This window comes from Corvus kubaryi, unplaced genomic scaffold (genome assembly GCF_017639235.1).
Source record: "Corvus kubaryi isolate FWS band 111438036 unplaced genomic scaffold, C.kubaryi_AGA036_p1.0 37398, whole genome shotgun sequence".
In the NCBI taxonomy this organism is placed as follows: domain Eukaryota; kingdom Metazoa; phylum Chordata; class Aves; order Passeriformes; family Corvidae; genus Corvus; species Corvus kubaryi.
This window is the reverse complement of record NW_024581137.1, coordinates 31,826,476-31,851,930: the sequence shown is the minus strand read 5'-3', so window position 1 is coordinate 31,851,930 and position 25,455 is coordinate 31,826,476. Positions and strand designations below refer to the sequence as shown.

General features: G+C 35.1%; 1 protein-coding gene across 8 annotated transcripts in view; it reads right to left on the bottom strand.

Annotated features, from left to right (window-relative positions):
• Positions 1-25,455, bottom strand: part of THSD7A (thrombospondin type 1 domain containing 7A) — a 285,991-nt gene that overhangs the window by 80,551 nt on the left and 179,985 nt on the right. For 7 of the 8 annotated variants that reach the window (XM_042042958.1, XM_042042963.1, XM_042042964.1 and 4 more), the window contains 4 exons: positions 25,190-25,371; positions 23,379-23,447; positions 19,405-19,560; positions 16,769-16,972 (listed from right to left, as the gene is read on the bottom strand). In XM_042042958.1, coding sequence (XP_041898892.1) covers positions 16,769-16,972; positions 19,405-19,560; positions 23,379-23,447; positions 25,190-25,371 — 611 coding nt within the window. The remainder of the gene's footprint in view (positions 1-16,768; positions 16,973-19,404; positions 19,561-23,378; positions 23,448-25,189; positions 25,372-25,455) is intronic. The other variant, XM_042042962.1, reaches the window with a different exon arrangement.

Below are 25,455 nucleotides of genomic sequence, written 5' to 3'. Positions count from 1 at the left end.
GAAATCAGGTATAGTTTCTGAAAGACTGAATTAAAACCTGATATAAACTAAGTAAATTTTGACAATAAAATAAGAATAAATAGAATTAAATCAAGAGAGTGCTTTGAACATTGATATCTAATAGTATTTTTAATATGCTTGTGTAATCAGTAAAGGATAGGAATATCACACAGTGGTAAAACAAATTTTACAGTTGTATTTTAAAGTTCATAAAACAAATAATGACAGCAACTAAGCCCGAATGCTAAAACTGCAGACTTCAGATTATTTATTGCTTATTTCACTATGTTCAAATGTACTATTATATCTTCAGCTTCAAGGAAAAAAAAGTCTCTTGTGTCAGTATCTTGTGCATGACGTCTACAGCTGCTGGGCAGCTGAAATATTTGGAAAAGCACTCCAGAGCTCAGCTTTTAAAGTGTTTGGGGGTGAAGAAGGCCTTTTCATTACTTAACTGCCTTCAGTAATGCCTCTAAGCATGGAGGCTGCAGGAGAAAAATGCAGTTACTTCACATGATAGCAAAATCCATGAGCTGTCCTGGTTGCCACTGACTGTTTCCTTCCTTTCCTGTGTAGAAAAATAATCAACAGGAAACTACTGAAGTGCCTCTGGTAAAGAGGGTTGTAAAGGCTGAAATGGCTGAGAATGTTCTTTATCTTGAATTACCATACAGTTTCCCATATGCATTCCTTTCACATGAGGACCTATACCTGTCCTTACACTGACTCCTTTGTCAATCTCAGAATGTATCAGACTTGCTGAGCTAAAAATTTTGTGTGGACTCTGCCCATCAAGAAAAAAGCACACATATCTATATTCCAAACTCACTAAAACCAGATCTGTGCTATGTGCTCAGTCCTGTTTTTCACTTTAACCATAGTCACAGTTAGTAAAACATATCCTTCTCCACTAAAAGGTCATCAGTCTATAATCTACTTGCCTCAAAGTTACAGGAATGTCATGACTAGACTGTAAGAGTATAGAAGAACTATTAATGACTTTAACTGTAATTATTCTAAAGAAAATATTTTAAAAAATCAAGAAAATCACTAAATAAGAAAATGTACAAATGTATGCAAATGTGAAGTTCCATACTAGATTTTCTTTAGTAATAACCTGGTCAACACACTGGATGATTAGTCTAATGCAAAATAGAAATTATTCACATTACAGAAAAGCTATCAAACTTATCAAAACCCCATACATCTTCACATGCTAGGACACCTTATATCTGCAAATGAGCAGACAATAATCAATCACCAGGATAAACTGAAAGTATTGATTTAATTTCTAATACTTCTGCATTTCTTGCAAATCACTAATTGGTTACCAAAGTTCAGCACAACAGGAAAAATCATGCCTGCCTAGCATGAACAGTCACAGCAAGTGGTGTTTTTCTTCCAAACCTTGGTGCTCCAGCAGTAGTGTGACTTTTTCTTTTTAAAATGATCAGAAAAGGTAGAGAGCTACATCGTGAACAATGCATACCCATAATACTTTCATTCAAATTCTGTCCTTTTTCATAATCAGACACTTGCAATGTGTCTTCCTCAAACTTCTTTATTGTACTTCAACTTTATCAGAACTACTGATTGGAAATTCATTCCCAGGACTGATTTTTGGCAATTGTTTTGTTGTTTGTTTTTCTTTATAGAGGAGGAATTCTCTGTGGAACGTTGTCTTTCTTAGAGCACGTGTCTCTAGTTGAAATGTATACTACAACTTCAAAAAGCTGACCCAGATTTTTCAGTAGGGAGAATTTAGAAGTTAATCTCTGAAAACCTAATGAAATAAGCCACAGAAAGGGGAAACAATAATATTTACATGAAATTCACCATCTTGTTTAGCTCAACAAAGTTAAGAGTATTTGGAGGCAAAAAAGCAGCATGTGCAGCAGTATCTGACTGGCAGAACAATTTTTGCCCTTGAATCAGTTCAACGCTAGCAAATAACACATACTTTGATAGACAATAGGAAACTTTAAATGTTTTATTAATCCCACTATCCTTCATATCACGTTGATGGTATTTATTCATGTCTGCTCCAAAAAAAAAAGCTTTAATGTCAGTAAAATGGCAGTGTCTTTCAAAATAGCAGCAACAGTGTATTACCTTAGTAATTATCTTCTGTTACAGTTCCTGTATCAGCTGTCAAAAAATACTTATACATTTTCAACATTTGGAACTATTCTTAACCTCTCTAATTATCAAACATAAAGCAACATTAACTACAATTTATGACCTCAATATATCCTACTTCATTGGCTCCTAAGTTTTTCAACAAACACAATGTGAAAAGATGGTGTATTTTCCCCTTGTATTATTCTTAACAAGTGAAGCTTCTACATTCATTTCTAATGCTTAGGTGCCTAGCTGGTAGCTCCAAGTGTAAAAGCAGTTACTAATTCCCTAATCACATGCCTTTCTCTCAATCGCTTTTGCTAAGTAGCATTTGCATTTAATTAAGTACATCTTAATTAGTTGATGGTTAATATTCTTGAAGTAATTTTCTTCTAAGAAGCCTAAGTAGAAATGGCACTGATTTAAATGAAGACAAATACACTGGTTACTCACATCTGTTCGTTATGCAAAAATGACAGAAAGTTGGTCTAATAGTTTAATGATATGAAAACATTGCAGGATTGTAAACTGTTTGATTTGGTGATTTACATGTGCAAATTCACTGTGGTTTTGGTTTCAGTGTAGTATCATGCAGTCTATTCCTTACTGAAAGAAAAATGGTAAACATGATACTTCAGCCACTTACTCACAAAACCCACTGTGAATCTCATAAACATGTATGTGTCTATTTTTTTTTGTTAAATGGGAAACTTGAGAGCCTAAGCACAAGTACGTTCATCTTATTTACATCTTCACTCTACCTGCACACACAAACCAGTGACATATGGAAAAGGCCACTGACTGCTGTCCTTTCCTTATGCAAATAGTGGAGGATACATATACCTTTAAAAATAAAATACTAAATTTTAAAATGTGGTTTTGTTTTTTTTTTTTAAAGCAAACATTTGCAATGAAAAATGACTAGTAATGACAAGTAATAGTATACTAAAGTAAAATACCTGGAGTTTAGAAATATCTAGTGCTTTTCCAACCAAAGATAACAACATGTTAACACACTTAAGAAAAAAACATGATCTTTTTATAATTTTCTATTCCCTAATGAGATGAAACATCGTATTTTACAAGCAATAACTTCTTGTTAATGGTTATGTGCAAATTTCTACTTTATTCACCTTTTGGGAAAAATTATTCTGATGAGTGGGATGACACTGGCTTCAAGAACTCCCACATTCATGCAGAAATATAATTTCAAAAATAGTACCTGAACACTTCAGCTCCTTCTCTGTAACCAAACCAGTAAATGAGCTCAGTTACAGCTTACAGGGTAGTATGTGTTTGCTAACCTTTCCCACAACACAGCATATTACCAACTGTGTAGAAAAAATGCAGATGGAGGTAACCCCCTGCAAGTGGTTTATAGGAAAGCTGAAAGATGTGAAAGCCATTCTGCTCCAGAGGTAAGACAGTTCTGGTTACAAGGTTTCTTCCCCGACCTTAAATTCATCCAAAGTTTCAATCATGCAAATTTCAAGGAAAGTGAGTCACTGCTTAAAAATCCAGGTCAATATTCCTTAATACATCAGATATGTTTGCACCATATACAAACCAGTTACAGGAATAACCAAAACTGAAATAGCACTCCATACCTTAAAATATTGATAACAATAAAGGGACAACTCTGACACAAAAAGTAAGAACATATTTTAAAGATGGATATTTCCTGCTATAATTGCTTCAGATGGAAAACATCTTTGCATATTCTTTGTCTGTAAATTAAAAATAATGGTTAAACATAATGAACTAACACTTTCAGATACAATATTAATGCTTCCAGTAATCCCATTTTTATGTCTGGTAATAGCAGAACAAATGTATCTCCATTTATATTAGAGTCATCTATCAGGATTACAGTCATGTAGATAGAGTCTAAATTTGCCAGATACAAATAAAACCAGGGTATGAAACAGTATTTCTTTACCATTTGGCCAGATTAAACAACAGTATGAAAAAATAATATCTCATAACTATGTTAACATAGAAATGTACAGAAAACTGATGCATTTGGCTGGGAAAAAAACAAACAAAAAAACAAAACACAAAACCAAAACCAACAAAACACCATGCTTTTTTTTTTTCCATGAAAGTGAAAACTTCTTATTTGGGCTCGGCTTTTTTACTTAATGAGATTGAGAAAAATGAAAAATAACTGTTCTCTTTTGGCCATCTTAAAATTTTGTGGTAACTAGTTTGAAATTTTGCCTCTTATTCCTTTATCCTCTTTCTAAATTTTCACTATACTTTGCTAGATTTATTCAGGTTGAAAACCTGAATTCACTCAGAAAGTATAGAAGAAGATTTTTCCAATTCTCCCTGTATTTCTAAATGGCAGTGATGATGGCAGCCACAGTGTCAGTTCCCCCAAGCATACAGCAATCACTTGGCTACCTGTGAGGGTCTCAGTTAAAAAAAAAAAAAGAAAAAACAACAAAAAAGCCATAGATGAGGCAAGTTCCTTCACTACACACACACAAAGGCACACTGAGGGTGTCTTGTAGTACTAACTATGGCTTAAAAAGTAACACAGCCTTTTTATGTCTGACACAACCCTGTAAGTTACTGACTGCATATTTTGTATTATGCATCAAAGACTAATGGGGAACTCTTCTTACAGGTGATACTTCTTTGATTCTTCACTACTTCTGATAACACTGAATATTCAACAGCATGAAATAGGCTGTATCTGAAATATTAAAGTCAGTATCTCTGAAAAAGCATGATCTAAACATGGATGCTGAAGAATGAATCTAAATTAATTAAACCGGGACTTTGAAGGAGATTAGTTAAACTGTATTAACATTTTGTATGGCTATCCTTATTCAGAATGAAAGAGAAAATTATTGACAAATAGAATTAAGGCCACTTTAACTTTGAATAAGAGGATTCAGGGACACATTTATATAGTTTCAGTAATTATTTTTGCAGTTAATTTGGATCAACTTTACAAAGTGTCTTCATGCATATAAGTAAAGTAAACAAAAACTGAAACTGATATGCCTGCAGCTGAAAATTTCCTATACTTTTAACTTGATGCCATAGTAGACTTGTACCACAGGGATAGAGGTTCAATAATTGTAATAAAGACTCCAGCAGAGTACCCACACACTGCCTAACAACAGGAGTAAAGTTTTCCTACTGCTTGACAGGTAGTTGAAGCATTTTCACGGTTCATTTGCTAATGTAGTCTTACTGAGAATGATAAGGAACAGAGAATACAAGTGTATTGATCATAACCAAGCAGAGCTGCCTTCTAGTGTCAAATAAGCCAATCAAATGTCATCTTGATATGAAAATAAAAATAACTTTGATGACAGGCTACGGTCCCATTGAGAATAAAATCAATATTAGTCATGGGACCAAGTGGGATCAATATGTCAAACCAATAGGCCATTTTAGCAGGATTGGGAAAGGAGGAGAAAAGTGCTGACAGAGCTATAAGAAAAAAGGAAGACAGTGAGAGCCTCGAGGATGAGATCATTTGAAAATTCACACTGTATTTACGAAAACACTTGTTAAAAGAACCAAGTCACCTTAAAAAGATATTGTTCCAAGATCAACAGAGCATTCTCATAAATTTTTCTCAATCAAGCCACAAGTCATACAGTGACAAAATGATATAAAAGTATGACTTCCAGGAAAAAGATTAAAAATTTATAAATAAACTACAAATAGATTTCTCTATTTGTATGTAAAATGTTACAAAAGATCTCCTGTGTTTAAAAGTGAAGAAAAATTCTTTCACAGACTTTAGAAATAGTGATGGTGTTATTTGAATATTGGTAGCAGAGGATTTAAAATACATGGATTTGAAAATGCAACATGTATTTATTTTATTGCAATGTGTCTTTTTGCTTATTTAAAAAATAACATCTTTCATTAATCACTGGAAATTACTGTATTATTTTTTCACTGCTGAGTATTCTCAGGAAATTTTTAACCTCATCAGATATGGGCAGATCAACAGTTGAAGTCTTTTAAAAGGTTTCACAGGTATTTTATTGTGTTATTTTTTGCATTTCCCCCTCCTTTCCCATCCAATAAGGTCAAAATAACCTGGAGAGCAAGTTTGGGAAGGGCAATGGAATGTCAGTGACTTCAAACCATCTTGATTAGAAAAGATAATTCTGATGTTCTGCTCTGAACTAGATTAACATTCAGGGATATGAGTTAGGAAGAGAAGCATAAAAAGGAAATAATAGGCAGGGAAAACAGTAGCATGAAAACAATGTGACAGTTTCACTAATGTCAGTAGAATGACAGTGCTCACCACAATCTTTTCAACAATTCCCTACACTGAGTTACTAATCTGCATATTTTCAGCAGCTACCTTAAATGGCCTGATTTTTCAAGGAGCACCAAAACTTTCACAAACTTCAGGCTTCTCATTTTCAGCATAAACATTATCTTTGGTTAACAAATTTATACATTTAAGCAAAAAAAGTTCAAAAATTTGCATCATAAATGGGTTCATAAATACTTCAGCATTGCAGTACTTTCCTAGAATTTGGCCAACGATATTTTAATGCTATTCTTCTCTGTAATGCAAAAGCTTAACTCAAAGATGAAGAGAATGATTAATGGTCGGCACCTGACAGAATATTAAGTGAATTTTTCAGTTGGTCAATTACCTAGTATTTCATTACTATACTGTGAATTTGCAGCAAGTTTACAAGTGTGCATTTGTATATGTTTGTCGTACCTCTTGCCACACAAATACACATGTAACTCAAAGGGGGGTTTAAAAGAGTAAGAAAAATTATTTTATACAGCAAAAGATGATTGCAAATATTCTCTTTGCATTATTCATCCAGCTGCAGCTAGTAAAGAGTTGTCACTCTCTATGTAATCTGACAGCTCAATTCAATCACAGTTAAAACATTGGACCCAAGAGGTGCAAGAGAGATCACTGCCACTGTCATGTTTACACATTTCTGAGAAATAGTTTTTAAATTAATTTCATGGATGCTTTTGTCTGTGTCCTACTACTGGCAGATAAAATGCAGTCTTTGGAGAGCATCTTTTTATCCATCTTTCAATGAATATCTTCTCATCATTACAAGTGGAAGGCACAGCATGCCTTTAGGGAGTTCAGACTGTGAATTAATCTTTTCTTTTGGAAAAATTTTCATAGCTGATTCCTCCCCAGAAGACTAAAACTAACCCATCCTTTTGACTTTTTCTTTCACCTAGCCTCAAAGTGTATGGATTCAGAGCAGGAGCTGTCAGGAATTCAACTAGATGTAAACATCACCACATTTTATATATGCTAAATTAAAGAAATATAATAACATTGTCACAACTTAACCAAAAAAACCCAGGAACACCTCTAAAAGTATAGAGACATTACAACTTTTCTACTCTGTTAATAAATTCTGCAAGTTATTGTCCTAAAGTCACAGAAATCTGAGAGACTTCACTGTAGATTTACACCCACTCGCAGAAATAATTTGTACCCTGAAAATAGGGTTCCCTTTCACTACTGGTTTTCTGGAAGCCTGCCACAATATATAAGATGCTTCTAGCTAATGTAATTCTTCTTTTTCCCCTCTTTAAATAAAAAAACCTCAATTCTGAGACATTCAGAATAAGAGATTTCATTAATATCTTTATATCTTTTCTTAATATCTTTTAATATCTTATTATCTTAATATCTTTTCTCTGGAATAATATCTTTTCTCTGGAAAACACTCATGCATCAATTTTCTATTTATAAAATAATATCAGTACCGATAAAGGATGTCTAAATAAAATTAAACCCAAACATCTGATAATTTCTAGGGCAAGATTTACGTACTTAATCCACATTATCCCCAAAACTGTGCCAAGAAATCAAACAGTAAATGCCAAAATTAAAGCTGCCTTTGTATAGTGCAGTTATTTTAACTGCATAATAGCATGCTTATTATTTTTCCACTGTGTCCCTTCCTCCTTCAGTTCACAGATTGGAAACTCCTTAATGAGGAGCTATTCAGTATTTTTAGTTTTATTCTCTTTGTTCAAGTCATGAGCCTATGTTTTATTTACCACATACTGATTAAAAGTGTTATTAAAACAGAATTGGCATCTTTCATAAGATTTTTCTGTCATGACTATCAGATGCCCACTAGTACAGCATTATCTTCAGAACACTGAAGATGTGATGGGTCAGCATTATTTATATTTTGCTGATGCTGAACAAAAGCAGAGCAAAATTAAACCCTGAAGAATAGGACAACTAAGGTTAGTTGTTTCACAGACATTGCATTCATTACTACAAAATGCCCACCTAATCACCAAAGGAGATATATCTGTCTCACAAATAAGTGGCAGGTTCTGTGGAGAAAATGTCATGTTGGCACAATTAAATAATTAAATGCTTCCTTCTGATGCATTCACATAAGGACCAGACAAACTTAATTTCCTAATGTTTGAGGACTTGCCTTTGCAAACTAAAATACTAGATTTTGATGTACTATTTCTTCCCAGTTTTCTAGTTTAAAGCGAGAGTCAAATGATAAATAGTATTTCTGCCATGGGTGTTACACTGATGCTGGAAACTGCTCCTCTGTCTGGTGATCTCATGAGACAAAAGCAGAAGCGGACTAAAATTCATGGCATTCCAGCCCTTGAAGTTATGAATTTTCTTTACTCCCCATTCTCTGGATTCTTATCCAGCCTTACTTTCTCCAGACACTAATCCCAGTCTGTCACCTCATTGTCCTTTTCACCTGGCCCTGCCAAATTCTTTCCAGCTACTTCTCAAATCCTCCCATGGGATGACCCTTAGCAGATTAAATCCCTCACCAAATTCATTCCTAATGCTTGTCATGTAGAAACATTTCATAACTTCGAGTTCCTTACTTAGTCTCAGGAAACTGCCCTGGAGGAAACCAGGGTCAAATCCTACCTTTCCCCAGCTTTCAACCTCATTGTTTGGCCAGAACCAGTTTCTTCCCCTTGTCTTCCATGCCCTTTTTCACAAAGTCCCAGGTACAAATCTCTATTTCCCTCTGCTGGGGTTGTGGCTACATAGAGTCACAGACAATCTGCACTCCAAAATCTGAAAGGAACACTGGAGAGACTGGTATCAGTTGTTTACCCTGCTTTTGAGTAATCATTGTGTCTGAGCATGTTTTATTTTGAAGTTTCTTAAGTATTCAGTGAAGACGTTGCTTGTGTAGTACACAAGAATTGCAAGAATTGCAAAATGACACAGATTATTTTAAGACTAAGTGGCCACTGGAACAGTTATCTTGTGAAATCAAGTACTTTTTGGCAGACAAGAGTGGTTTTTCATTAACCAGTACTCAACACAAATTATGATCTGTAAGAAAGGTCAGACAATGAGCTGCTCTAGGCTGGAAGTACTGAGAGTAAAATTCCTATTTATTCTGTCTCAACATGACTAGCTCATGATGATGTTTTTATCCTCACCATTTATCAACACAGTGGTTTCACAGCTTTGAAATTTGATAACATTTATTTAGAAAATGGACCATAAGCATGCAGGTTGTTGTAAAATATAAATAGGCCTGTGCAACATTTTCTCAGATGGGAAAACTGACTCCCCTCAAACCTAGTGAGAATATACTGTCTTAGAGCATTTTATCATAAAGATTGACAACTAGTGCTGTGTCATATAATCTTCTGAGAAAGTGGTACTTAATGTACATCTATGTATCATTATTTTTATATATAACAGAATTAGATGTAAAATTGTGTTTTCTAAATATGTTTTGTAAAAGTATTTCAAATATTTTCTGAGTATGCTTTAGGGAGTTAAAAAGTTGTCACACAAATCCAAAACCAAAGGAGTCCAATACAGGCCTAGAAATCCTGTTTTATAACCCATCCATAACTCCCTAACCCCCTTTATCTTTCTTGTTTCATAATAGCATAATTTGAAGTGATAAATGGAAAAACTGTACAGCATTAAATTGACCTTCCTAAAAAATCCCAACTGTTATGAGGTGTATGTAAAATTACCCCTCTCTGCATTCTTACCATAATGAAGCTGGGAGTCAAATCAGAATTGGGTTCCTGCATTGCTGAATGTTACATAAATCAAATCCCTCCCTTCTAATTTCATCACAAGCAGTTCTTGCAATATCCACTGGTTGTGCCATCAAAAACAAGAGAAAGTTACTAAGAATACGGATCATATAAAACCTGTAATTGCTCTCTTGGATACATTTTCAAAATATTTGCACTTCCCACTTCAGCAACTTCTACTCCTAGAAGTCCAATAAATTTTACACAAGTGAGGTGTTACATTTTACAGAAGTAAACAGGTCAAAATACAACAAACTCATCTGAACAGACAGTCACATTATGATCTATGACCCCAGAAAAAGATTTTGGTAACAAGATTGGCCCACCTGTTTTTATCTTAATTATATTATTTATGGGCATTAATGTCTCATTAGGCATTGTCCATACCCAAGTGCAATTCTGTCTTCAAAAATATATCATAAATTGGAAACAAGGGCCTGTTGCACTGTTATAAGTGCTAATTGTTTACTGGACTATGCAGATGGAACTCTGGTTTTGTTTTACTTACCTCTTTAATTGAAATCATCACATCAAATTACAGGCTAACTATTAAAGACAAGGACAAAAAAAGTTATGTATTTAATTCATTCCATATACTACATTCCATAACTACATGTTACATAAACACTAAAAGCATCCATTCTTCTATGAAACTTAATAGTGACATGTCACTTTTCCTAGTATCAAGATGAGAAACAAAAAGGAATTGGTGTCATCAATTAAACGTGACCTTTTATTGAAAGAAGAATTATCAATTATCATACTATTCTGAGACTTGAATGAGATAGTCTAAGCAGTACTGCACTCTTATTTTTCCTTATATTCCTTTATATTAAACTTTAAAATCTTGTTAAAAATAAATGCCTTAAAAATCCAATGGTCTGAAACATAATGGCCTTAGAGTGTCAGTTTTAAGGTCCTTTCTTTTCACTGTATTTTATCCTCAGAAAGAAACTCTTAAATATACCAAGCATCCAAGAAACATATTCAGTAGTTTCTTATGTTAGCAGGAAAATTAAAGGAAAGAAAGGAAGGACTTGGTTATAAGTTTCAGAGCCTATGTGTTTACAGTGAGGAACAAAGTATGCATCATACATTTGATTTAAATGCCTCAGATGGTCATCCAAAAAGCTGTCAGTGGCAAAGAACACTTTAAAACAATTCTATTATGATATTAGCTAGGAAATAAATATTGGGAAATGATGACTAATGCCCACATAACCAAGTTCCTGTAAGCATAAGGCACTATGATCTCAAAGGAACTGTCATTAGCTACTGTATTTTTCTGCTAATTGACTGCTGAGCATTGACCAGATTTTGATCTGGGTTTTCTTAGAGGCATAACTGAATAATTCAAAGTAATTTGAATTTGAATCTGGCTCTTCATTCTTTATAAAGAACTAAGTCATAAAGCGACACAAAGTAGTATTTTCTTTTCTAAATAACCACCGTAAAATCCAACCAGTCTGACAGTTTCTTCATTCAATGCATACAGCTGCACAATAGAAATGTCAGAAAAAGTAGATTCTTTACCTGTGGGCACACCTATAAAATACCTATGCTCAGGTCCATTGAATCTCTTATTTTTTCCCATCATGAAAATAAATGAAGACCAGAAGTTACCGAGTTAGCATTTGATTCAAACCATAAATATACAGAAAGAGCCGATTCTGAAGCCAGTCAAAATATTTTAAATAAAAACAATTGCACCAGCCAATCTTCAGTTTTTCCTAAAATTTCTTCTATATATTTCATTAGCTGCTTATTGTAAGATGTTATAAAGCCACTACCAAAGAATTAAGGAAGGAAATTGAGATATTGATCAGGAAACTATGGAAGAAAATTTAAACAAGATGAAGACATTTTATAGGACTTACTTTAAAGTAAAATTCAACAAAATAAGAGAATAAGTATTTCAGAGATAAATAGTTCTAAGTCTTGAGAGAAACAATAAAGTAAATAAAACATAGGATGTTATATTGCTGATGTACGGTGTCTTCAGTCGGTCTCACTAGCAGAGAATAAACACAGATTAAGGACAGGTATCCTGGAAAAGTCCTCTCTTCCCTTTTAGTCAGTATAGTGCTTCAGCTCCAGACAAAGCAGCTAAACTAACCGGTTTGAATGTGTCTGAACAAAACAGACTAGTCTGCCTTCTATATCTTTTAATTAATACCAACACCATTGCTTTGCCCCCAGTATTGCAAAACAGGTAAAATCTTCCCATTTACATCAGAAAATACTGATGTCAGCAGTGGTTTGAATTTGCACTTCAGTCTCAGAAAGACCAGACCTGTGTCACCCGCCTTCATCCAGGTGCCAGAACAGAACTTGTGGCACTCAGCTACATCAGCAGGCACCTCTGCTCAGACAACTTCAGCAGCAATTTTGCTACTTTAAAGAGTTGTAGGAATTTGCATATACACGAAGAACCTTGCTGTTGCCATGGCTCCCTCTTCCAAGTGACTCAGCTGTGAGGCACAAGACTGCAACGAGTCCACTCCTGTCTGTCCCCTGTAGAGCTACTGTAACCCAACAATTAGTGAGTTTCAAAAAGATCCAGAAGAAATCTGCACTTCGACAGTGAGATCTGTTTTATCCAGAGTAACACACGCAGCAGTACAAAGCCCAGTATTTTATAAAGACTGTTAACCAATTTATTATTTACAAATTCTTAGAAAATGAGTAAGTCATTTCAGATGAATATGTGAGGATCAGAAGTACACTACCAACACTACAGCCAATGCCAGTACCTGAGCTTCAGCCTTCAGCTAAAATACAAAATGAGTGAATGAGCATTTTGAAGGTATTTTCATCAGTAGTTAATATTGCAGATTGTTATGTCAGAAATTTTTTTTTCCCTATTAACATATGAGTAACACTAATATGTCTATTAACAAAGTGGAGAAGAGCCAGCTTTCCCACTACGGACTTCTTGTTAAATAATACGGAGATATTTTTGAAACAGTATTCTTCATAGATTGTCATAGCTACAAAGAAATAGTGCAAATTCATCTGTTCTAAAATCACTCTTCTGACTGTGAACTGTGTTAACACTTTTGATAATAGGTAGTATTTACACAGGTGTGTATGTGCATGTGTGTGTGTATGCCTTGCATATATTACATATATAACAAAAAGATGAATATAAATTTATTTTTAAAAAGTCATTCTATCATTAGCAAAAGTTAATCTGTAGAATGAAACACTACTAAAAGATGTCTAATTATTAAAATTATGTATACAATGAAGGAATTCTGATCACTCTCTGTCCAGTCTGGTAGCTTCCACAACCAAAAGGTGTTCTTTTCACCTAAAAAACTCCTTTATAAAATTTCCTGGAAGATTTACTAATATTTATTCTGAAAAGGTTCTTTTCACAGTAAAAGACTGAAGTTCCATTTATATAGTAAAATACATCAAAGTTCATTTTAGCCTCTGTAATGGCAACCCAGGGTACTGACTGTCATATTTTTTTCAACCTGAATGAAAATTCTGATTACTGCCATCCACTGTGGAAAGACAATGACGATCACTGGCCTTCAGCAATGAAGCAGGAGGATAACCTATTGTTTGCTGTTGTCTCAAGGGCTGTAATGACTCTTATCTAAACACCAAAATGAAGAGAAGAACTAATTCCAATTATACAAAACAACTTCACAAACACTGCTGTTTGATTCTAATTGTGAAGCCAAACACCCAGGTCAAGACATATTATCCCAACTAATCATGCTAAAGATATATAGAACAATGCAACTGTGCACAGGAAGGGAATATACTAATCAGTGTTGAGTTTATTTTATGTTAAAGCTACAGAGCTTTATCTATTTAGAGTACAGTGCTTAGTCTGAAATATACACCACCAGCCTTTTTCATTTTATAAAGCAGAAGCCATGGGCACAATATGCTTTTGTTTTGATACATTTAAGTCCCTTCATTTCAACCTTTCCTATCCAGGCACTTTAAGATTTAAGACTGGTTTAATAACTTCTACTACTACTACTACTAATAACAACAACTCTTGAAGAGACTGAAAATAATATTGTTAAGCAAAGATTAGTCCAGTTTGAGTAGCATAGCAATCTTAATGCTTTCCATATTGTTTCCCTTCAGGGTCATTTTTACCTGTAAAACTGAGTGTAATTCCCTGTGTACTACTAAGATCAAAAATATAGCAACACATGATTATTATACAAATTATGTATCCTGTTAATTGAGGCACAGTCTTTAACTTAGAGCCAATGCATTCTTCTCCAAGAAGTGCTCAAAGAACATTGAATATCACAAATTTCTTATGATGAATAACTTAAACCATGATATTTAGACAATGGAAGAGCAGCATTCTCCAAAAATTTTTACTGGAAACTACCCTTAAGCTGTGGGGCTTGTAGCAAAACTTGCCTGACTGCAAAGTGTTGCTCTCTTGTATTTTGCAGAGCAGACTATAGATGCCTGCAACAAGTGTTTGGTAAAGGATACCATGGATATTCTGTTGACTGCCAGGGTAGGAGGCCAAAGTACTAAATTGGAACTACCTGGGAAGAGGTGGTGGTATGTGTTTAGAACATATTTAAGAGTTTTACAGGATTTCTAGTGGGTTGGTGCTATGGGAGGCAAAGTAATAAGATGCTTCAGCTGAGTCAGCTTGGAGGTGGAGATTGCTGATGCTGGTGGGTCTTCATTTTGTTTGCTTCTACTGCATCATATTAATCCTTCTCAGGAGAGAGCTAAGCAGAAGACACTTGGTATTACTGGTGCAGTGCAAAGATTGTTTATTAAGAGAAGGAATTTCAAAGAGCTTGTGCAATTCACTACATTACTCTCCATTGTTTTTGCACTCTGTCGAATGTTACTGAACACACATTTTTGTGACTGGATGATTGGATGATCAGATCTTTGCAAAGCAAGCCATAACTGCAATTTGTTTTCTCCTTTCTTTGAAGCTATGCCCACAACTCTTTAATCTTAAAGACTGACAGGCCAAACTCTGACTTCTCACTCTTTCTGGGGCAGATGACTGGTACAGGCAATGTATAATGCCATATATTTACAGCAATATATAATGTCATATAATTCAGAAAGACAGAGAGACAAAGAATAATACTGGGAGTAAAAAAGTTAAACACAAGCCTTCAAAGACACATTTGGCCAAAACCAAAGCCCATGAAGTGCCAAGAGCAAATCCTGTGAGTTTTCAATAGAAAATACTATATACATAAAAGACATCTCAAAGTTTACTGGCTCAGTTGCATGTTCCAAATACACAATAAGTTATAGTCTATATAAATTACTATATTACAGTTTAGTAAGAAATTGGGTTAGATGTGTGAGAAAACACAGTTCTTCAAAATAAGGGTAAGCCAAACTAACCATAATCTAGTAAAGCAAAAAAATAGTCTTTTTGTTTTAAAGATTTTTTTTTTTAAGAGTATTCACAATTATTTAGGAAACACCTTGATTTATGAGGAAAAGGCCAATTTTGATCTGAAAATGTATATGAAAAAACCTGCAAATAGTTTCAGAGTTGCTGCCAAGAAATTATTACATTGCAAAGGGATTTTTTTTGAGCTAAGGGCATAAAATATGGTAGATTCAGTATTTTAATTTTAGGCTAATATCTTTCTGAGCTGTAAAAATGATCTCTTAGATGTATGCAGAAAAATAAAGCTTACATTCTAACGCTAAGATATTCAATTTAAGCCCCAAAACTCAATTATGACCGAAATTCTTCAGCATGAAAGCTCAAGATTTAAATATCTCTATAATCAGTTCTTATTATTTCTGACTGATTTAATTTCAAAGTATTTTGTGCAGCTGTTAACACTCATCAGAGGTGTCCTCTTACTTAATCCTCTGTTGGAACTTAGAAGTCTCTTACCATACTGCACTGCAGTCAGTACAATTATTTTAATTTATATGCTGCTCTAGACTATAATGTTACTAATGAATAAGGACAATTCTCACAACAGTAATTCATGAATCTTCTGTAGATTAAAGTATTCTGTAAGCAGCTTTCAAAATTGGCTTTTATGACTATGTCATGCAAGATCTGTTTTGTCTCACAGAGGATAATTGAATAATAGTGATTTTTTTTTTTTTTTGAACTTTTGAAGAAGCAAGTCAGTTTGGACTGTCAACCCAACTCTGTAACACACATCAAACCATCCTTTTTAATAAACACATTATTATTTTTCTTCCAGCTATACTTACTGCAATGCATCTTACTTTGCTCACACTTTATTTGTTTCTGGGCTCAGAGGATCAGCTTTGTTACTGGGATTACATCAGGGAATTCAGTCAAGCCACTGCAGGCATGAATCTGACCTACTGATGAACAATAGCTGTTTTCTATTTAATTTTCTCTAAATCACTTAGTGAAGCTTTGAAAACCTACCCAGTGTAAGTGAAGGAACTTGGTCCTAGAGCAACTAGAGGTCTTACCCTTCTTAACCAGTACTAAAGGACATTTAAATCTTTTCCAGACAGCTCAGTTCTAAGGATCAAGAAAGCTGAGAACAAAAACTGATACCCTTTTGGACTACATTTTAGTATCTTCACTCTAGCTGGTGTGGTCTGTAGGAAAAAGCACCCATCTTACCATCGCTGTTGACGCAGACGACAACAGGAACCTGTGTACCAGGGCCACATGGCTTTTCATTGTCAGGAATGCATTCCTCCAGCCCCGTGATTCTCCAGTCATAGCAAGAGGGCTCTTCACACGGGATGGCTTCCAACAGGTGAGGGCAGTTTCCTGTTCCTCCTGTAGGCTCATTGGTGATGCGACGTTTCCTTAGTTTAAAGCCTGAAATGTCCATGAAAATAAAAATTCAACTCTGAAATGTGAAGTGAAGCACTTTTTATCTCTCTATACCTGAGTGAACAGTTCTGTTTCTCTTCTCTGTAAAACACACCACAAACACTCAGCAGAACACTGCATTTTAGATAATTGGGTAGAAGAACTCATTCAAGAAGGACTGGAGATCAAATTTTACGAGAGTTCCAAAGTTTTGAGCCTCCTCAGGAGGTTTTGCCTTAAACCCTTGTTTATAATAGTCATGCATACTCCAGGAAGGAGAAAGGATAATTTCCTGAGCATCACTCTTGCCATATCCATCTCATTTTATAAATCCTGACTATGTTGCTGAGTTACTATTTCTCAAATATGTTGTTTGTTTTCTTCTCAGGTATTTTCCAACAGGGATGGATTATGAAGTGAAATCAGCTTATAAACACTCCCTTCCCCCTCCAATGCTCCAAAATAAAATGGAAGAATAAAAAGATTACCTTGTGAGAAAAAGAAAAGCATGAAAATAAACTCAAGTCCCACGAATACATTTTCAGTAATAAACATCACAATATTCCCTTGCAAGTGTTTAAAAATTTCCTTAAGACTACCTAAACTCAACTTGGAATGGAGAAACTGATGGGTCTTATACACTGTCATCTGCCAGGTCAATGTCAGTAACCAAAACAACCCCCTCTCTCGCTTCCAGCATGGCCCATTGAAAAAGCCAGACTAAATACAGTCAGAACAACCTAATCAAATTGAATGGATTCAAGAAATAGTTTCTTGTGTAATAACTTTCTATATTTTCTGATATATCTGATTGGAATATTTTAACTTTGTCAAGGGTTTGTTTCTTTTCACATCTTTTCACAATCTCTTTTATTTGGGGCAGATTCGTAACATACAGATATTTTTTATAGAATACTACACATAACTCATTTCTACCAGGACACAAACTAAACAGGAGAATTTTCAAACACATATATGCAGGAACTGATTCCTTGAAGACATGCTCTTAATTTAATTACAAGAAGCATTGCTTTAAAAACAAGTTTTCATCTTCAGTTGCTGTTTTCTTTTTTCCTAAATTGAAGAGTTCAGCCAAATTATGTGCAAAAGGTTTAGTAAGCCTGACACAAAAGGCTGATATACTTTCAAAAATAAAGACCTCCAATTTCTACAGCAACAAAGGATGCAAGTGATCTGGAAATATGTAGACAGACATGTTGCTAAAAGTGGGAGTGCCTTTACAATTTTTACATCGTTCTCTCAGAAGAACTGTCAATGCAATTATAAAATAAAATGTAAGAATTTCCAGATAAGAGGAAACCTTTGGCAGTTGAGAAAAGATCCCTGCTCATATGTGCAGGAATAAAGGCTTGCATAAAGTATATTCTAATATATTTCTATTAGAAAGATGCCCAAATCAGTCTCACAGACCTAAACTGTATCCCTGAAAACATAGCAAATCTTTCACTGATGGAACAGCAACCAAAATAACAGACTACGTGACAGCTGTACTCAGAGGAGACTTAATCTGATAGATTTGCACACTGAACTACTTTTTCCTTCTTGAATTGATCAAGGTTGAGTCAGAGTTCCACAAAACAGCTTTGTAAAACTTGTATTATTACACTTAGACAGAAGTGTAGCTAGCAGTATGCCAGAAAGATCCAGCTAAGCAAACATAGTAATCACAGTTGTTCCTTCCAGGGGACATATGCGGCTGCCCTTTCTTACGACTGTTTTTAATCAAGAAACCAAGTCTGTATTCCCAACTTCTATCAGATAATCACTTTGCAGCAATGACTAGGCCAGTTTTTCTCATTTATAGCCAGAAACCCACAGACTTCTAACATGAGGTCCCTGTCACTGTATTCGTGCTTTCCTATTTTGATGTCAGGTTACTACAATCTGTTCTGCATAGCAGTAAGTTTTAAACACGCTGAAATTGAAACCAGCACATATGTCATCAGTAAAACAGCATCACATACCAACAGTGAACGGTCCCGTCTCCTTGCCAGATCATGCTTTACGGTCTAATGGTGAATTCTTAAGATATTAATGAACTGTAAATCTTTGGGTGCCTTGTACACAACACACCTCAAAGGAAGCTTCTGTCCTCCTTTTGAGACAGTGCCTAAATTGTGATTTGAACACACAAACTGTATCCCTTTCAATCTTAGAGGAAGGTTTGAAACGGGACTTGACCTGTAAAAATCTAAAGTGATCTATAGAGCCTGGAACACAGGCTACATTTTTGCTACCTCTGGTGTAAAAGCAATGTTAAATGTAATCCTAATTCAATGACTTTATTTCGATGCCCAGAGGCACTAGATATACAATTCTTGGTAAAAAATTTAGTGTGCTTGCAAAACCAGAGGAGCCTAGTGAATTAGGAACAGTAAATAATCACCATTAGAAGGCTCTGCTGGATTTTTACATACCCTTCTTGGCCTGAGGGTCATCACAGCTCTCATAGGTGCATGGTCCCCAGGCTGACCATGCCGAGGTCTCACACTCTGTAGGACAGGGAATATGGCACAGCTGGGAGGTGCTGGGAAGAGGTCCTGTACAAAGTTTACGGTCTACTGGCCTTGAAGCTGTCAAAACAAAGTGAAAATATTTCTCATATGTCACCGGTCACGTTCCTCAGCTCTAAGCAGACAGAATTATCCTTCAGTTAGAAAGGCTGTTATCTCATCTTTTTAATCTGATGACATGATAGAAGAATGCCTGCCTTGAAAAAAATTACACAGAAGTCAGTTTACTCTCTGCATGAACAGAGACAAATCCCATTATCTGGAGACGGGAATGCTGTAGATATTGCAGCATGGCCTCGGACTCAGTCCTTTCATTTGAGGGGTAAATTATACTACTAAAATAATTGTTCACTTTGCACTCTGCAGAAATTGATGTCCTGCTATCTCATTACTTCTTCTCTTAACAAACTGAACAAAAAGCTGCATAAATCCCTTTGCACTTGTATATGTAAGCTATATGATACTATAACTTCAAAGGCCTGGTTAATTAATATTTAAAAGATTATTTTAAAGCTATAACCTGAAACACAGCTAAAATTATGAGAAAAAACTTTTTTCTTTTACTCTAAAGACCATCAAGTGCACACTCAGCGGTAAGATTTGTCCAGCAGCAACTTTAGTTCAAAAAGGCTTTGTTTCAGATATATATATGGTTTGCACTTACTATGTATATATATGTACATAAATATGATACATAATGTATATATGTAGTTGTAAAAACTGCGCAAGACATTTTTTTCTTTAAAGTTTTGTTAATCGATACAAACACATGTGATTCTTCTGTTCTTTAAGGATCAGTAAGCTGGGATAAAATTACCCTTCTCCTTCCATACTTTATTCTTTTGACTTTCCAGGTAGTAAAAGTAACAGGACAATTCTATAAGGTGTCAGAGTAAGGCACAGAACTCTAACTGAAAATGTACCATTTCATTGACAGCAAGATTTTAATTCTCTTTCATAATACAGGACAAAATATTACACTAAGAAGAGAACATCTTCAAGAAGGCAAAGTGAAGTCTGCCATATTATTTCACTTTGGTTGATTGAGGAAACATGCAATTCCATAACTTTAAACACTCTCATTCTACTCGGCATTTTTTTCCACCTCATTAATTTTTGCCATGACTTTTGATGGAAAGATTCTTGGATGAAATAAATACACTTATGACAAAACATCCTTCTGAAAGATGAGATCAATAACCTCTTATAGAATGTGAAAGTAAACACCAGGTTGTTAAAGTATGGTCAAGCTTGTAGACATGTATGTATATCTTTGCATTCAGATTTTCTAAGCAGATGACTTTTACAGTTACAGAAAAAGCTCCAATTCTCACTTTGTAAGGGGAAAATGGAGTGGAAAACCTTCACCCTATTCTGGTTTTCAAGGTTGTCTCCTTTGGCACAGTTTTACACTGTGTTGCTCCATGTAATGAAAGCATGGAGATGGCAGATAGTAATTTAATATTACTGCCTCTAGCTCACCAATCTCTTGAAACAAAATAATACAAAACCTAATATTCCAACATTTGCATAATGCTATGACAGAACATCGAATTTTACAGTATGTTTGACATGTACACCTAATATGCATGGTAATCAACATAATATGCATATTTGGTGTAGAAAATGGATATAAGTAAACATAATTTGCCTGTTGAATTTGCATTGAATAGTTTCTAATAAAAGAAGAAAAACAGTAAGTAATTGCTATCCATACATTTTTAACCTTGATTTAATTGGGGAATTGCCCAAGTGAGACAGATGAAATTAAGGGTCAATTACACCCCTGAGACACAATCTTGCTTCAGGGAATAGAGAAAGTGTTCTGAGGAACTCCATGCTTCATCTCTAGCCTTCATCATGATAAAGAACTTATCATCACACTACTTTATGGAATTTTACTCAGAAAAATAACAAAGATCTTTAATCAGGAAGCTTTAAATAGCAGCTTTTTCATATCTCAGGTATCAGTAAATTTCTAAATATGTCAAAATGTTTTTGAAATGCTGCTTTTAGACCCTAAGTGATGTATAAATGGTGCCTGTTATATATTGCTTTTACAAGAAAAGAATTCAACTGTAGGACAGAAAATTTATATTTCAGGTTATTAAAAATGTTTTCATCATGGAGCACTTAGGATGAATTTCATGCAGGATTACTCAGAATTCTTTCTTTGAGATGACAGTAAAATAAGAAAACAGCCTTCCCTGTGTATCTTATGACCATCTTGTTCCCATGAATTTAAATGAATTTCTTTCAGCATCAAAAATTTTAATTGAGCTTAGGTTTTGATGCTTACTGTTTAGCAAAGACACTGACAGAAGATGATGCTGGATGCAGATATTTACAGTTTAAAACCTTGCTTTATCTCTGTCCTTTCATATTCTCTTGTGTCAGCAATAAAGATAATTCTTTATTCCTTGGATGTGATGTTGAATGTTGATTAGACTGTGTGTAATACTACAAGATAGATGTGAAATTTGACCAAATTTTGGGCCAAATATAGAAAGAAAAGTTAATGCATTTTGATAATCTCTCTTTCTCCTTCAATCTAACTAATAAATTAGATTCAGTTTTCAAGGAATTTCAGGTTTGAGGGTAGTGACCTAAAAACTAAAAATTTAATTATCCATTCCTCAAATTGTCTTCTATATTAGGAAATTTTAGCTGAATATATTTTATATCCTTGGAAAACACTCCTCAAATTACTGCATTTTAAAAACAACTGAAAAGAAAAAGAACAGTTCTGCTTTTATGTAGCATTTGCTACATTTATCAAGACATCAAACTCTCCATCCTTCTCTAAAAACCCTCAAGAGAGTAGTGCCCAGTAATGACCAGGCTGGCAAAGAGAGTGAATTTGTATTGTGACTGCATCAGTATAAGCAGACACAAATTCATATTTCTCTTTCTGGTCATTTGTCACACTGGTTTCATAGCAAACAACACAAAGAAATTTCTCCAAGTACTCTTACTCAAAAAAATCAAGAAAAACCCAAGGCCAAAACACATTATGACCAGCAATGAAACAAAATATGTTCTTCTCATTTTCTATAATGCTGAATTCTCCCATCAAAAAACGTTAGATAATTCAGAATCTTATGCTCTAAGAAATGGCACAATTCCATGCATGTAAGCAGTTCCCCTGTGTTTAATAGGGCAACAAGTGTGTATTTGCAGATGTAGAATAAATTTATATTTATATAAAGGAACTTTTCTCCTATCTTTATTCTACATTGAGGGTTTTAAAGGTACTCGGAATAAGATGACACAGTCCACCTCATACACTTACAGTGAGAGAAACTTCATGACTAACCAGTTGAGTAGGTGAATACAGAGATGAAACAATTTAAGTCAGCAGCAAGTAAATGGCAGAATGACAGTGGCCTCCAGGAAACTTGATTGCCACTGCTTAACTGCTACAACCAAAGCTCTTTCTTCTTCCTACTGATCTGAATGGTGTGAGGGATTCCAGTTCAGCTAAATATTAGAAGTTCAAATTCTTACTGGAGACCTAATTTGGTGTTTTAACACTACAGAAGGCACTGGAAACCGCATCTATGATGAAAGCCGCAAAATAATTCCCATTGCTCAGAAGTGAGAGGAAAAGCAGTCACTAGCTAAAACTGTTCAGGAGTAGAGCAGGCAACTGTTCCAGTGCCCCAGCTGGCTCATGAACTTCATTAGTTGGAATTCTGGCCTCTCACTTTCAAACTGATCTGAAATTTCCTGAGAATACTCAAATTCATTTAACTATTTCAGAGCTACATAAACATGTTAATTACACACATATAGCAAACAAGGTCCCCCAAAAGGGACATTGCCTCCTTTGCATGCTCTTAATCAAAAGGCCAGGTTGCAGCCCTTAATTTACCTACCTGTTATTTCAAAAGTGATTGATAGCAGAGGTGCAACACTAGCCTTCGACTTGCTCTGTGACTGACTTTCTGAAATAACAGGGAAATGCCACCATGAGTATATGAGAATGGAGGTCTTCAAAGCAGCCTTACCAAGACAGCATTCACTACAACCAACAGCAAGCTACACTGAGTTGAAGACGTTTCCTCACAGCATAATCTGGTGGGTGTGTGCCCTGGCTTTTTCCAATCCTCAAATTACTCATAGTTTTCTATTCTATGAGGGGAGAAAGAGAGAGGATGAGTAGAGCAGCAGCTCTTCGGAAAATCTGTCCCCTAATGTGGAAACAGCCCAGAGCTCCTTTTTTAAACTAAGAACCACTTCACCCCCAGTTCGAGCTCTTGAAAAACTGTTCTCATGTTTATGCATCCAAAGACTAGTTACATTTTAATCAGCTTTCAGGAGCCTGCAGAGATTACCTCCTGATGGGCTCCATGTATTCCTGTCACAGTCTGATAAGGGTAAATTTCACACCCGCCTAATCTGGCAAGACTTCACAGCCTACCAAAATCCTAATCATCATTCTGAACAGTAAGCTTCCACTGGTTTTATTGTTGCCTCTCCTTAGCTAGGAGGTTTTCACTGTTCACACTACGGCAGAGGCATCTAAACTTTGTTCAGCAGAGGCGATTTACTAAAAGCCCTTGGGCGGAGCTGATTTGCATTAGACAAAGAGGCTTGAAAGCTTCTTCTTTAATAAATACAGACGTGGGGCTGCAGAGCTCACAAGTCACACCCTACTGATCTGAGCAGTCATGCTGAAATGGATGTTGGCATTAACATTCCCCACAAACTCTACCTCTACGGCAAGTTTGAGAGTACCTTTAAACCACAGCAGGAACCTCACTAGTCTGCTATTTGGGCAGCCCTGGATAAAATGCGGTATTACATAGGATTTGCATATTGATGTTGTTTTCCCTGAAGTATATGGCTGCTGTTTTTCCTGAAATATATGGCTGTATTTATTTGTTTCTTAATAATAATGTGTGTTTGTATGAAATAGGTAGAGGATAAAATTTAATTAAAAAGCTAAATGCATTTAGCTTAATTCACTGATTTCTGAATCGATAGTGTTGCATTACTATTCAGAAGTAAATGTAATGTAAACTACTCAAGTGTTATTCTAAAGCATGTAGATTACCAAATGAATTAAAGATTTTTGTCTTCTAAGCTATTCTCTCTTTTCTTAAGAAGCTGTACAGGCTTTAACAGTGACAAGGAATAATCTCTCTTTCAGTTAGGTAAATAAACACATGAAATTATATTGGCTTGAATTCCTTAAAGCTACTTAAAAACTTGACCAAATCAAGAAAAAAAAAAAAATCAATTCCCTCAGAATGAAATCTAATAATATTTTTACATATTTCTATATTGAGCTTACATGCCAGAATTGACATATTCCATCTGCATGGTAAACAGCACAAGTTTTTCATCCAGATGAAGGACACACAAGAAATTTTACAGTCGATGAAAAAGCAAATCTAGGACTTCTGACCCACCTTTTCATGTTCTTTCTTATGGGAAGATATCCTGCGCAGTGTTTTTCAGCAGACGCTAAGAAATAGGAATTTGTAGCTAGGAACCTATATTTGCAGCATAGAGAATGAAATCTCTGCTACAGCAATTAAGCATTTTCATCTGAATTACAAGTTAGTAGTAATTCACTAGGTAAGGAGGCACTCATGACAGAAGACAGTAGCTGTGAAAGAGCTCTGGAATGCTGACATGCTCTGATTTCACACTAATTTAATTGCAATTGAATCAAATTTACCTTCTTTATCCTTGAGGGTATTTAAGTAGGAGAGGAGATTTTCATTAGCTTGCACACAGTACACCTCCCTGGTTTGAATGCCACCTCCACACAGCGCTGTCTGATTTCCTCGCCTCTTGTCCTGTTGGCTAAGGAGAGGATCGACACGGCATTCTGTCCACTCGGTGGTCCGCCAGCCATACCTGCATCAAATTTGGTTAATTGGGTCTTTAGAAATCATGAAGTCATTTTACACAGTATTAAATTATACAAGCTAAAACACCTCA